The following is a 15,579-nucleotide window of genomic DNA, read 5'->3' as shown; positions in this document are numbered from 1 at the left end:
TCAGCAAAACCTGGTCTTCTGAAATTCAATGTATCCATTGCCATAAAGACATGATGTACATGTAGAGAACCTGAAGCTTTTCCAAACGATAAAATATGCTGCTTCTGCATTTATTGTGTGTGTACTTTTAAAATTAACTTTGTTTAGCCTAAGAGTATTCTACAATACTGAATACCAGCAAGCTTGGTATACATTTTTGTATGCATTGTGTAGGTACCAATTGCAAAAAAAACCCCAACAAAAGCCCAACAAAACAAAACAAAACATTTCTGATCCACCGAACCATCTACAAAAACTTTGGGTGGTGATTTTTAAAACCAAATGTCAAGCCAGTGTTTCATGACTCATTGAAAGCACATCTCTTGTTGGATTCATTACATGAAGACTTGTATTATCTAAAAGGAAAACATCTATTCGCGTAGAAGTGATGTAATAACCGGATTAATCGAAATCAGATGAATACAATTTTTGAATATATTGCCCTCCAATACAAGCAGGTTGCACTCATCACATGTGTCTGTCTGCAATCAGAGATACTAATCTTACTGTTCATTGGATAGGTACCGTAGTGCAGGGGGAAATATTCAAAATTGTATTCAATTGCTATGGTAGTTAATCCGATTAATTACGTCACTTCTACAGCGAATTTTAAAGCATAAGAAATGAAGACAGGAAATCAGAAGCAAATACACAAAAAGTAATTTCATTTTGTCCAGTCTACAATCTACGAAAAAAGTCCTTGGAACGCTTGGTACACTGTCGAAATTCCATGCAGAATTTCATATGATCATGGAAATGACGTACATTTTGCCTGGGAACAAGCATGACATCTACAACAATGATTTACCCTTCCCCTCTCCCCATCAATCAATGTTGGAACACATTGGGAAACTGCTGAAGACATTGGCATTTCTCAACATTGAACGGGGGAGAGGGGGTGAGAGTTTTCCGTTATTTACACACAAACGTTCCAAGACTTTTTTCGTAGATTGTAGGTTAATTATAATGCTTCAATGAAATAGTGATTTTCTTTGTTTTCCTCATTTGTTTGGCTCGAAATTAAAAAAGAGACATATGATAGTGAAAACTAACATTTTGTGGAAAACAAATAAGAATCTAATTCTTTATCATCGCACTTTGCTTTAAAATATGAAAATGAATGCAAATCAAAAAAAGTTTTAGTCCTAAAACAGTCCTAGCTTCTGCTGTCAGTTTTATTGATCGATGGCACATAGGTGACAGCCATCACTTGAGGGAAATTAAAAACCTGTCAGGCTCTGTAATTTTACACAATGCACAATAATCTAGACATTATACAATGTACAGTAGGATTTTGACAATGAAATTGTCATTTAAAATAATAAGAATCTGTCGCACCACGAAAATTGTTGAACCCCAGTTATAAAGTACAGTAAGGTACTGAAAACAATAAGTAAAAAAACAAACTCATATTTATCTGTGACATTAGACTCATTTTACTTCATCGAGTCACATATGTGATGCGATCAAGCAAAATCAGTCGGAACCTCGGAAATATTGATTTTGAGATATAGCCAAACAAAGGCAATATTTAGTTTTGTTTCCTATTGTTTTGGAGACTCTTTAATTGCTCATATCTCTGGAACGGTTGTTCAATTTCAATGGCGTTTTCTGCAAAATGCAGCTTAAATGCTTTTTACTATCCTATAAGAAACTGAAAATTTAATATTTCCGAGTTCGGTCTGATTTTGCTTGATCGCATCACATATCTATAATCTATGTCAATAATATCATATATGACAATCAAACCATACAGTCTGCCTTTTTGTGCAATGTAGTCTTTTTTATTTCCCATTCAAATATCTTCACCTGTGAGCTGTGAGAACCAAACAGGAAAGTACAAAACCTAATACACTTGAAATAGAATACATTTTTCTCATCCAGCTATTTATTTCCCAACAGGTAATTTCACTTTATAAAAAGATTAAAACTTTTATCAGATATTGATGTTTCTACTTACAATAGATTACATAAATCTCCCGAATAAGACATTGGGTGTCTGTTATTATTGATACAGTGACCAGGCGGCATAGGAAGCGCTTAACACGTCATGTGACGACGAGGCTGGCGAAGATACAGGGCTGACAGCCCCATTCAAAATACACGGTTAGCAATTACAAATGGAAAATTAGCATACTTGCAGTGGGGTATTTTGTCGAACCCTGACGGTTTTAGAGTAAGATAATTTTGCTTTGACACCACATAACAAATTTAGAATTGTTTGTGAAGATTTCATGATTATGTGTTAATCCAATGGCGACCTCAAAATTGGCGATATCGCTTCCATCACCGCCTGACAGTGACAGCAGGAGAGCAATGAATTTGTCACATTTGCAAACCTCGCATACTAGTATACACGCACATGAATTGCCTCAAGACACAATCTCCTACCTACATCAATCCATAATAACAGGTAGTAACTTTCAAGTTTCAGCCATAGTTATAAATTTATTTCGTTTCAAAGTTTTATATTTTTTCATTATGACTGATAGAAAGATTTTATTTTGGGTTCCGAAAAGGTGTTGGGTGAAGGAACTTAGGGATCAGACCAATTGATGAAGCTATACAAAACTAGTTTAGATTCATAGCTACCAACTCCCTCCTGTCTCGTCTGTATTAAACCGGACCGTCGGACATTTTTAACCCAGGGCTCCTTTAATACCTAACAAACCTAGTTTTGATCTTTTGGTTTGTTCACTAAAGAACTTCTTTCCTGAGTTAGAACTGTACATTAAAATTTGTACATAGGATGCCAAAGAAAGAAAACAAATATCTCCCAAACATTTTCTAACTTTTTGGGTGCAGACTTTCATATGATCATCTTGGATCAATACACATGAGATGCATGTTGACTGCGTTGTGCACACTTCATTTTCTTTTTCAGACAAGAAATTACATTGAAAAATATATCCCATTTCTTCACTAAAGTATAAAGTATCCCATTTCTTTACTATTATATTTTCTTTTTATCTCAAGTGACTGGTATTGGCCTGGAGGTTGAATGAGAGAGCAAAATGCATTGTGAGTTTTTGAACGGTGGTGTGAATTTGGAGTCCATAGGTTGAGGAAAAGATACTGTATAAGTTGTAATTTTCGCGAGGGTTTTATTTTCACGGATTTCGCGAATGGAGTTCCATCTGTGAAATTAACACCTCGCAAATATATATATGTAATAATGTATTGCAAGCACATGGGCAATCACGAAAATAACAATTGCTAAAATATCTCTCACTCCAAATCGTGAAAATAACTATCCGCAAAAATTACCACTTATACAGTATTCTGTACTCATGCCTTGCAGTCTTTTCTTCTCAATGTAATTTGCTCAAGTCCATTTGATGTAATTTCATGTTATTTTATTGATATAGGGCCTAATATTTTCTTGTTGCACTTTTGATTGTTGAATATTTGACATAAAAATTGTATAAACTACCAAACAGTATGTCCAGTTTGCCTTTGACTTAAAAACAAAAGGGCAAAAGTTCAATATTATAAGTTATAATAAAATTAAAAGGTCAAAATAGTTTCTTGTCAGACTTTTTACACTTTTGGTAACCTTATGGACAGACAATAATGTACAATACTTTTTGGAAGGAAAGAGTTTCTGAAACAAGTAGATAATGTGTTATTCTGTCCACATTTAACAATGGAAAAAAGGAAGTTCCTGAGTATGATACGACCTGAGATATGAAGGGCCAGACAACTTGCTAAATTATATGTATGTATGTCTGCTATGAACAATTTCCTGAATCCTGATACTATCAGTAAATCAATAATTAGGGCAGAATTGAAATATTGTGTAAAGTTTACAAGAATATATCAGGCCTCCAAAAACTTTTCCAAAGTTTTTGGCGACCTTGGAGAACCACTGGACCTGTTATGAAATTTCAGGATCATTCACAGTTAATTTTTAAAAAAAGAAGAAAAAATCAGAAAAAAAATACGAAAAAATTAGTTTATTATCCTGTATATGCAAACCATTAACTAATGTTTATTTCTTCATCTATCACATATTATAGATGCATTGGTTTTCCATGCATTTATAATATGTGCTAGATGAAGAGGTAAACACAAGTTAAATGGTTTGCATATGGTCGCATGTCATGAATTGGTCATCTTTTGTGTAACATAATGTTTTATGATAAAAATATCACCGATCTAGATTCACTTCAACACAACTTTTAATGAATACATTTTAGACAATTAAAAGTATACATTTCTGGAAAGCTTATATTACAAGGATGCCAAATCAACAAAGTATAATATCATAATACAGGGTGGGTAAGAAATATACAGGGTGGAACATCAACAAAATTAGCATCTTTCGTGTCATGGTAAACCCCATATTTTTCTTTTTCTGAAAGCTATGTAGCTTAAAATAAATATGGATTCAGAAAGACATTGCATGGGCCCTTCCAACAAATTGGGAAGAAAGAGTTTGGTATCCCTTGCGTTAAACATACAGGGTGGTCAAAAATTGAAAAAATAATTTTACAATTTGTATGATATTATCAATCAAAACTTTTTTCCTCCATGCCTGGGACTAAAACTAATAGCATAATTGAATTCCTCATCAAATTTCCTTAAAAATATGTGTACTTTTGAATAAGCAGGGTGACTCGGGCAAGAGATGGGCCCTTTAGAAATGTCGGAGCATTACGTACACACTTTGTACAGTAACATATAGGGAAAACTGTCTTAATTAGTATTTAATTAGGCAATTAATTAGTTACATCTTTTGTTACAGTTGATCTACTTTGAGGTAGATTAACAATCCAGGATGATATATGTGCAATTTGGTGTCCATGCTAGTTGTACTTTTTAAGATACAAAGGTTTGAAGTTTGCCATATTTTCACAATTTTGTGTACAACCCTATGGCGCTCACCCGCCCCGGCTCACCCGCCCCAGCTCCTCCATTGACATATCTTACATATTGAAGTATAAATCTGAAAGTAGTTGTCTAATTGACTTGGGGTTTTTTGCATTTGACAAAGAACATAATTATCTACAAAATGACACCAAACTTTCTAAAATAGGTATCATACTTTTAGAATAAACTAAACTTAAAGTGGGAAGAAAGCATTTTCATGTTACGGCTCCTCCATTTTTGGGTGACCTATTTGTGACATGCGACCATATTAAGAATAACAAACTAATTTTTTTCCATTTTTTTTTTCAAAGTATCTGTGAATAATCCTAGACCTTCAGAATAGGTCCAGTGGTTCTTCAAAGTTGCAGAATACTTCTAGAAAAATGTTAAAAAATAAATAAAAAATTGTTTTTTGATTTTTTTTACCGACATCCAATAATCGGTTGAGCCCTAGATGTGATTATACCCGGTATCAATCAAATACTATTTATATGTACTATGACTTACGACAAAAAAATGACAACATTGTTGGAAATTGTGAGTTTTGACAGTAATACTTTGAAATTTTAAGGTTTTTTTTTGTGAAAAAGGATGTAAATTTTTATAGAAAACTGTTCCAAAATAAGGACTTGGCGCTCGTGATGTCCGCCTCGCCCTATAGGCCTATTTCAGTTATTTCACAGAAAATTTCCAGCACTTGTCATTAAGTTCCCAGACGGCAGAAAATTTTCTGGAGGCATGGAATATATATTTGTCAAAAGTGCACACATTTGTCTCGCAAACATACTGAATGAATTGTAGGCCTACATGTCATGATATAAAATTTTGAGCTATGTAAGGGCAAGATCATATTAGGCCCTATTTTCCATCACACAACGATAACTCTAGAGAAATATATAAACTGTACACGACAACATCCAAAATGTAGGTTAAAATGCAAACAAAAGTCCATACAACAAGTTTTTAGCTATAGGCTTAAGTCATGACCCAAAACTAATCACATCATAAGTACATATTAGCGGGATAAATAAAACTCTGCGAGTGAACGTTTACGATTTCATTTCATGATTTCCAGCTGTTATACATTTTTAGCGTATGGGTCATAAATATTTTTGCAGGCTTATTCTGAAGTTAACCATGAACAGCGTAAAACCATAGACTGTAAAAATGTAAAACTTTTAGTTTTTTACAATAATTTTAAGTAAAATCACCAGGCAGACAAAAATGTTCTTTACTGCCTAATTTTATGCAGAATGGAAATTAATTAATCAATCCATGGATTCCATAAACTTGATAACTAATACTAATGAATGGGACATCTTTTAGGCCAAAATAAAATAAATTCATATTTCCTTTAACCTGCCCGTTCCTGTTTTTTGGTGCCGCAAAAAAATATTTATGCCACTTGGGAAATTTTTTTTGAAGTTGTTGGAATCACATTTATTTTATTTTTCCCCATGACTTTCTGCCATTTTAAAGAAAATAATAATATAGTTAAATTTAAATAGATCAATATTTGCTAAAAATACTTTTTGCTTTACATTTTTTTATCGCGGTATTGACCCGGGTCCCGGGTATTGATATGTAGGCCTAACCTATATATATGAAAAAAGCAAGACTTTACCATTCTTTCGATCGGGGTTGTTCTGGTTATATTGCACTTACTCACTAGCTATTATTCCGTTTTCAGTTAGATTCAAGTGTAAAATTAGGTTGAAATTTTAGTACGTCCGGTACCGGTATGTGCAAATAATAATTTTAGATAAAATACTTTTTTTTCCTTCCTTCCGTCCCATTTTTTGCAGAGCATGTTACCGGAAACAAAATTTTATTTTCAGTAGGCTTTACTAAATTCAATTATAAATTTTTTTTTTTTTACACTACCTTACTTTTTTCTGACATCTCCAAATTTATGTCGGCATGTTGGGATATTCATGCCGACGTAACGTATGTCGACAACAGTCAGGGTTGGGATTTTAGCTTCAAATCCCACCGCTGCCACCAAAATAATTTTGTTGTTATATTCTGTAACAAAGGTATGTCTCCCTCTACCTCGGGAACAGATTAGTATAAAAAAATAATGTAGGCAAATGGAAATTTCCATAAAATTAATTTTTTCTAGTACCGGTACTTATTTAAACAGTTTTTTCTGGAACTGACCTTTATTTTGGTGGCAGCGGTGGGATTTGAAGCTTAAATCCAACCGCTGACTGTTGTCGACATTCGTTACATTATCAATATCCCAACATGCCGACATAAATTTGGAGATGTCAGAAAAAAAGTATGGTTGTGTGACAAAAAAGTTTTTATCCCAAAGTGGCAGATCTGTATTGTTCATTGGATAATCTATAAAAGATCTAAAAATGCACAGGTTTTGTATGCGTTTCTTAATTCTATGTACGGTACCGTATGTTATGTACGGTACCTAATTTTTTTTAATCAACCACAAATGACAGCATTCAAGGGACTCTCCAAATCTGTGAAAAAAATTAAAAATTGAAACAATTTTTTTAGATTTCCCCTAAAAGTCAAAAAATTCATTTGGAGCAAAAATATGTGATTTTCGCTGTATTACGCAACTGTGTATCCTAGTAGCCCTTGTAAACGTTTTGTATAATTCACATTTTCTCACAGTTCCCAAACTTCTTCAGATTTCAAATTTTCTGATTCTGCCTGACATCATCAGGACACATAAGTGACATCTTCTCTTCTCAATACATTTTTGGAGGTCTATATTATCTTGTCACAATTCTTGTGCCGTCAAGACAAAATAACATAGACCTGTACATTAAACAGTTTTCAAAACAATACTTACGTAGACATTGCGATCCCCAGAATCCTGGACAACATTCTGGTATGACAACTTCCATCAGACAGTCATAATTACATCCAGGACGCCTGTCCCTAAGAACACACGGTCCTTTTTACGAGGAATATAACCTACGGGACATGCCAGCGTGTTGGAACATGGCACGCAGCGAGGTAGCGATCGGACTTCAGTTCTATTACAAAATGGTTCTGATGGCGTTTGTTGAGGTACACCTGAACGTGAACCTTCAAATTGTTTCTTTGGTTTTCTAGATAATGAATCTTTGTAACTACCATATCTCTGTCTTGGATCCATATGTCTGTTGCTTCCATACCGTTCATCCCATTCCCCACCCCGGTGTGTATCACCAAAATCTTTCCCGACATAGCCGGAATAAGCATGTGCCCCACTCACAGTTCTTGATTTCTTCGACCTGTTTAGCTTGGTAGATCTATCAGTCCTGCTGATACCATCCTGACCCAAGTTTAGTTCAGTTAAATGTCCCAATGCATCTATATGGGGTAGTTCATCAGCTGATGATAACGTTACACAGAGATTCAATATAGACAGTATACACAGTACAGTAGCAGCAATAGCCGCTAAACATGATAACGGATACGGCTGTCTCCCGCCATTCTCAGTAAGCCACCACCTCATCGTGAGTTGTACTTTAACATTTACTGCATTCTACATGCAATCTATGCCTTTCGTAGCCTTCTATATCTTGCTGACAATAATGAAGACATTCTTCGTCTACCAAAGATACGGCGTTGATGACTTCTCCATTGCATTTTCCGGGGTTAATAACTCTTGGGCGTGAAGTGTTGCTATATTTAGGTTCTTATTTCCGCCTTTTTTTGTGCGCGCCTGATGATTGGGCGGGTTTAGCCCATACACACAACGTTACTGTCCAAAACCAGACTGCGTTGAAAATCCCTTATTGGGCGTAAAATATACTACATCGTTCTATTTACGTGCATGTTGGTGATGTTCAGTGATAGCTCGTGCCAGGCAGTGAAAGTTGTGACATGTGACAGGCTTGATCCAATCACATTGCACTAAACCAAAGTCGTTCTTCTTCCGGGTTGTGGAACTTGCTACTGGTGTTACGCACTAATAATCAATTCATTGAATTTTAGCAGAATTATTGTTGAAATCAATTGTTTAATATTTTCGCATCGGTGCCATGAAATGTCACCGTACCAGACACCGAAAGGACCTGTTCTCTAGGTGAACTTTGTGAACACTTTAATATTTTAACATTATTTTGCTATTATCCCGGGGCTAATATATAAAATAGCAAATCATGTCATTGCCTTTATAGCTAAGTAAAAGTGCAGTATGTATAAAAGTATAAATAAAAAATAAAAACTTCTTTCAGTTTTACATAGGCCCTAAATGACAATTTATAGTTCTTGTATAAATAACATGGATGTGTAAATTTTCGAATCGGGACCATTTAAAAATTATAATGTATGCTGACATAATGGAAAATATAATTATGTAATTGCAATTATTGCTCTTCCGTACCTTTATTGCTATTTGCTACCTTTATTTATACTGAGCTCATAATTTTATGGATGGAATGGACCCGGCTTAGAAATTGTTGTTGTGAATGAAGTTTACGAGTTCCACAACCGGGGTTTCTGCAACTGTTGCATTTTCGGAGATCCTTGATTTTATTTGCAAAATGTTATAAAAAAATTACTTCACCTCATATCAATTTGTAAGAGCTCTTTAGCAAAGTTATAGTTTATTGAATTTACAACCGTATGACAAAACGGGCGAAAATAGTAACTTTTTGCACAAGATTGGCCATTGCTCATTCTAATGAAGCTAGTATGTGGACAATATAAGCGTGCCCTTTCATTTAATGACATAAAATTTGAAAAATATTGTAAGGAACACTTGAGGTTTTAAAACCGACATTTTGGTCAAAATCGTGCTTGGATAGGTCATTTTCAACAGATGTACCACATCCGCCTTGTTATCAAAAAAATTTAGGCCTATGCCTATTTATTTATTTACTGCCTTATTTATTTATTTATTTGGTAGATAAAGTAAGAAAATAGTAATCGATTTATTATTGATTGTTGATAACTTAAAACTTGATTGATTGGTCGATTGATAATCATTTCACATTATATTCCTAGTTTATAGGCCCTATGGAACGTTTATTATTTTGAATAGCATCGTACATTAGATAAATAAGCCTATCAGTATTGCGTAATTTCTGAACTGCAAACTTATTTGGCGCGCGATCTGAGCTGGTCCTTTTCTGGTGGCTGTGTCTGTTACAGGCACACTCCCTCTGGAATCCAAACCAGGTTCACGCTCATTACACTTCCTTAAGGGGGTACTACACCCCTTGATAAATTTGTGTCTATTTTTGCATTTTCTCAAAACTAATAACACAGTGGTAACAAAAGTTATGTATATTATAGGGGCAAGGAATCCATTTACTACACTGGAATTTCAGTGACCTAAGACAAGTGGTTTGTTATTTATGATAAGAAATAAGGTACCGCTAGCATGTACCTCGTTTCCTATCATATATATACTGAACCGCTTGTCTTGAGTCACTGAAATTTCAGTGTAGTAATTGGATTCCTTGCCCCAATAATATACATAATTTTTTTTACCAGTGTGTTATTATTTTTGAGAAAAATGCAAAAATAGTCACAAATTTACCACAGGGGTGTAGTACCCCCTTAACTTGAGGATTGCAATATGTTATTGATAATTCATCAATACTTCTAACGGGATATGCAGACATCGGTCAATTTGGAATGGCACGGAAGTAACGTAACCAAAAGTTTCCCCTATACTTTTTGAGTTTTTGCATTCAATAGTCGCCTATGACCTGAATTATAGGCCTTACCACTATACTCATCAAATGAAAACGGATAGTCATAATCTGCTGGAATTTTCAGCACAGGCTACGTTTTTTTGTGGTTCTCTTTATCATGTTTATAGGGACAAAAATGAAGATGTTATGATCTACTGATCTGTGAATAAGATTCTAATCAGTTTATATTGATCATCGATATATTGCTATTATTATTATAATGGACATCATAATTTACGTCATACCGAATATGACACGATCTGCCACAACATTTAATAAGATAGGGTGATGTTTCAAATTTCTTAGGGAACCAGCTTATTTAATGCGGTATGATATCTCCTGAGCATTTTGACACCTTTTTCATCCAACATGTCCAAATCGGTCGAAAAAAATGAGTATCATGCCGGCCCGGACCGGGGGGGGGTCTGTTAGGATTGAGATTTTCATCAACAATCATTATTATATGCCTGATTCTGTTAAAGTCGGTGTTGATTTGTATGTAATTGATGTCTGCACTTCATAACGGATAGGGCCTATGCATCATGTGCCCCTATTTCAATCCGGCTTGTACCCAATGACCCCCTTTTTGTGTTATTGTCCTACCTAATACCCAATGACCCCCTTTAAAAAAATTAGGTACTCAATGACCCCCTTTTTTACCCAATGACTCCCTTTTTATTCCCAAAGATAGGTGGTATTTTGTAATGAGATTTTTTTCAAATTCAATCATCCGGTTGCTTCCAATAGAGGTTATCCACTTCACTCATGTGTGACTTCTAACAAAAGGCACTGGTTCCCGTAGTATTCGTCATTCAAACTAATTCAATGCACGACCTCGGAGTTACTTGCATGACTTTGGCGGGCTATTTTGAAACAGTCATGGTTGCACATGCAGCAGGTACTTCTTTAGAGCTCTTTAGAATGTCCTAAACAAGGTATAGCAGTCGTTGATAGGACATGCGGCTTATAGAACATGGATAACCTCTATTGTTAATTAGCTATTATCCTACTGAAACTTACTATTTTTATGGAGTTGACCTACGGCGCGGTAGAGAGACTGACAATGAGAGCGGGTGCTCAAGATATCAGGCATTTTCAAGTAGAAATTCCTCCTTTATCACAAAATAGAGTAATAAGACACCTTTTCTTTTGGTAAAATAAAGTTGTAAATAGGTGACACGGTAAAATCTCAGTGTCTTTACAACTCTTGCTAGAAGCTGAACAGAACAAGTGCCGTAAAAAACGTATAATCAAACTGCTATCTGCGATTGTTTTGATTGTTGTTATAGGCGACAATATTGTCAATGAAACGCGTATCACGTGTGTAATGCGTACGCGTAAACTGAAACCATTTTTTCACGCGCATACCGCGCCCTGACGTCGACGCGCTTGATGTTGGATCACTACAGCATTGCTATGATTGCTATTCAGGTACAAACAAAAAACCGTATTCGCATAATTATTGACACTAGCGGGATACCCGCGCTTCGCGCGGGTCCCCGCTAGATGGGAGCGTTCACCATAACAGGAATAATTACTAAACAGGTAGAATCATTGAAAAGGTACATTTTATTTTTCTAAATCTGTTCTTTCTTACATTTCCCTTTAGCTTCTTTGTTTATTTGCTGCTTGTGATTTCCCGTTTCCATGTTTTTTTTATTTATCTCTGTTCTCATTATTTTAGCTTCTTTTTTCTTACATTTCCTGATTAGTTTCTTTCCTTCTTTGTTTCGTTTCCGTTTCATTTAGTTACTTTAACCCGTTGGCCTATTATTCGTACTTTTTTTTCCTCATTTTAATTTTCTTTTTCTTTATAGTACCGCTTCATGTTGTTTATACAACAAACATCTTTTTCCCGTATTTATTACGTCCTCTCATATAGCGTGTCTGCGGACGTGTTCACCCGTTATCATAATCCCGTGACCCGTCCATATGTACCTTTTTTGTCCTTTATTTTTCCTTATTTCCGTATTATCATGTCCACTGGTCTCTGGCTCGCAGTCGCGTGGCTCTGCGCCGTTTACGCGCCCATTGGCGTAGTGCGCATTACGCACGAGGCGCCGACGCGCTGCCGGCCAGCTGCAGTGACGCGTAGGCCGACAGCCGATTTTCATAACAAAAAACCCGTTTTTACCCATATTTTCACTGTTTTTGCAACCAATTCTTGACCGTTTTCAACCAAATAAAGTTTAAACACGTTCCCGTATATTCATCGATCTCCCGTATGAATTTGGCGACATTTTGGTCAAAAATCGTGCTTGGATAGGTCATTTTCAACAGATGTACCACATCCGCCTTGTTATCAAAAATTTAGGCCTATGCCTATTTATTTATTTACTGCCTTATTTATTTATTTATTTGGTAGATAAAGTAAGAAAATAGTAATCGATTTATTATTGATTGTTGATAACTTAAAACTTGATTGATTGGTCGATTGATAATCATTTCACATTATATTCCTAGTTTATAGGCCCTATGGAACGTCTATTATTTTGAATAGCATCGTACATTAGATAAATAAGCCTATCAGTATTGCGTAATTTCTGAACTGCAAACTTATTTGGCGCGCGATCTGAGCTGGTCCTTTTCTGGTGGCTGTGTCTGTTACAGGCACACTCCCTCTGGAATCCAAACCAGGTTCACGCTCATTACACTTCCCTTAACTTGAGGATTGCAATATGTTATTGATAATTCATCAATACTTCTAACGGGATATGCAGACATCGGTCAATTTGGAATGGCACGGAAGTAACGTAACCAAAAGTTTCCCCTATACTTTTTGAGTTTTTGCATTCAATAGTCGCCTATGACCTGAATTATAGGCCTTACCACTATACTCATCAAATGAAAACGGATAGTCATAATCTGCTGGAATTTTCAGCACAGGCTACGTTTTTTTGTGGTTCTCTTTATCATGTTTATAGGGACAAAATGAAGATGTTATGATCTACTGATCTGTGAATAAGATTCTAATCAGTTTATATTGATCATCGATATATTGCTATTATTATTATAATGGACATCATAATTTACGTCATACCGAATATGACACGATCTGCCACAACATTTAATAAGATAGGGTGATGTTTCAAATTTCTTAGGGAACCAGCTTATTTAATGCGGTATGATATCTCCTGAGCATTTTGACACCTTTTTCATCCAACATGTCCAAATCGGTCGAAAAAAATGAGTATCATGCCGGCCCGGACCGGGGGGGGGGGGTCTGTTGGGATTGAGATTTTCATCAACAATCATTATTATATGCCTGATTCTGTTAAAGTCGGTGTTGATTTGTATGTAATTGATGTCTGCACTTCATAACGGATAGGGCCTATGCATCATGTGCCCCTATTTCAATCCGGCTTGTACCCAATGACCCCCTTTTTGTGTTATTGTCCTACCTAATACCCAATGACCCCCTTTAAAAAAATTAGGTACTCAATGTCCCCCTTTTTTACCCAATGACTCCCTTTTTATTCCCAAAGATAGGTGGTATTTTATAATGAGATTTTTTCAAATTCAATCATCCGGTTGCTTCCAATTGTTAATTAGCTATTATCCTACTGAAACTTACTATTTTTATGGAGTTGACCTACGGCGCGGTAGAGAGACTGACAATGAGAGCGGGTGCTCAAGATATTAGGCATTTTCAAGTAGAAATTCCTCCTTTATCACAAAATAGAGTAATAAGACACCTTTTCTTTTGGTAAAATAAAGTTGTAAATAGGTGACACGGTAAAATCTCAGTGTCTTTACAACTCTTGCTAGAAGCTGAACAGAACAAGTGCCGTAAAAAACGTATCATCAAACTGCTATCTGCGATTGTTTTGATTGTTGTTATTTTTTTTTAGTTTCCTCTGCTTAGCTTGTGATTTTCCGTTTCCATGTTATTTATTTATTTAACCCAGTTCCCATTATTTTCTAAATCTGCTCTTTCTTACATTTCCTTTTAGCATCTTTTTTTTATTTGCTGCTTGTGATTTCCCGTTTCCATGTTTTTTATTTAATTCTGTTCTCATTATTTTAGCTTCTTTTTTTCTTACATTTCCTGAATAGTTTCTTTCCTTCTTTGTTTCGTTCGCGTTTCATTTAGTTACTTTAACCCGTGGATCTAATTATTCGTACCTTTTTGTCCTCATTTTAATTTAATTTTTCTTTATAGTACCGCTTCATCCCGTGACCCGTCCATGTACCTTTTTATCCTTTATTATTTTTTTCTTCTTTCCGTATTATCATGTCCACTGCTCTCTGGCTCGCAAATCGTGTGGCTCTGCGCCGTTTACTCGCGCATTGGCGTAATGCGCATTACGCACGCGACGCCGACGCGCTGCCGGCCAGCTGCAGTGACGCGTAGGCTGGTAACCGATTTTCATAACAAAAACCCCGTTTTTACCCATATTTTCACTGTTTTTGCAGCCAATTCTTGCCCGTTTTCAACCAAATTTTCGCATAACTGTCTCGGTAAGTTCCTCGATCTCCCGTATGAATTTGGCGACATTTGGATCGAAACTGACGGAGCCTTTATACATGATACATAGATACATAGATAGATACATAGATACATACATACAACATTTCCCTATTTATAGTAAGATTAAATTTGATGTTACATTCCAATTGTCCAGTAGGCCTAGGACCTGATCAGAAAGCGCTGTTGGATACGATTATTTTCTTCTTCGGCATGTCCCACTGGCGCCGGCCAGTTAAAGTACATGCCCTATCACACCACTCCACACCATACATAAATTCTCCCAGTCACATTTCCCAAATATGAAATTAAAAAAAGTCAAATTTTAATTTACTTCTTTTAAAGTTTGGCAGAGGCGGGGTTCGAACTCACGGCGCAACGCTTAGTACTCTATGAGCCTAGCGCCTTAGACCACTCGGCCACTTGTCTTGTTATTCATTTGAAACTTATTTAAAAATATAATCGCTACCACGTGACAAGCAAAGACAGAAAACGTATTATATTTTGGAATTTTATCATTAATGTGTATTATAATAGAGCTAC

The 15,579-nt window shown here is 35.6% G+C and overlaps 1 protein-coding gene across 1 annotated transcript in view; it reads right to left on the bottom strand.

Annotated features, from left to right (window-relative positions):
- The window catches only part of LOC140147118 (stabilin-2-like), a 90,812-nt gene extending 82,203 nt beyond the window's left edge, over nt 1–8,609 (bottom strand). The window contains exon 1 of the mRNA XM_072168896.1: nt 7,727–8,609. Within this exon, the coding sequence (XP_072024997.1) occupies nt 7,727–7,781 (55 nt within the window). The 5' untranslated portion in view covers nt 7,782–8,609. The remainder of the gene's footprint in view (nt 1–7,726) is intronic.
- Between the last annotated feature and the right edge of the window lie 6,970 nt (nt 8,610–15,579).

Source organism: Amphiura filiformis, chromosome 3 (assembly GCF_039555335.1).
Source record: "Amphiura filiformis chromosome 3, Afil_fr2py, whole genome shotgun sequence".
NCBI lineage: Eukaryota > Metazoa > Echinodermata > Ophiuroidea > Amphilepidida > Amphiuridae > Amphiura > Amphiura filiformis.
The sequence above is the reverse complement of the archived record's forward strand: the minus strand, read 5'-3'. Positions and strand labels throughout refer to the sequence as shown.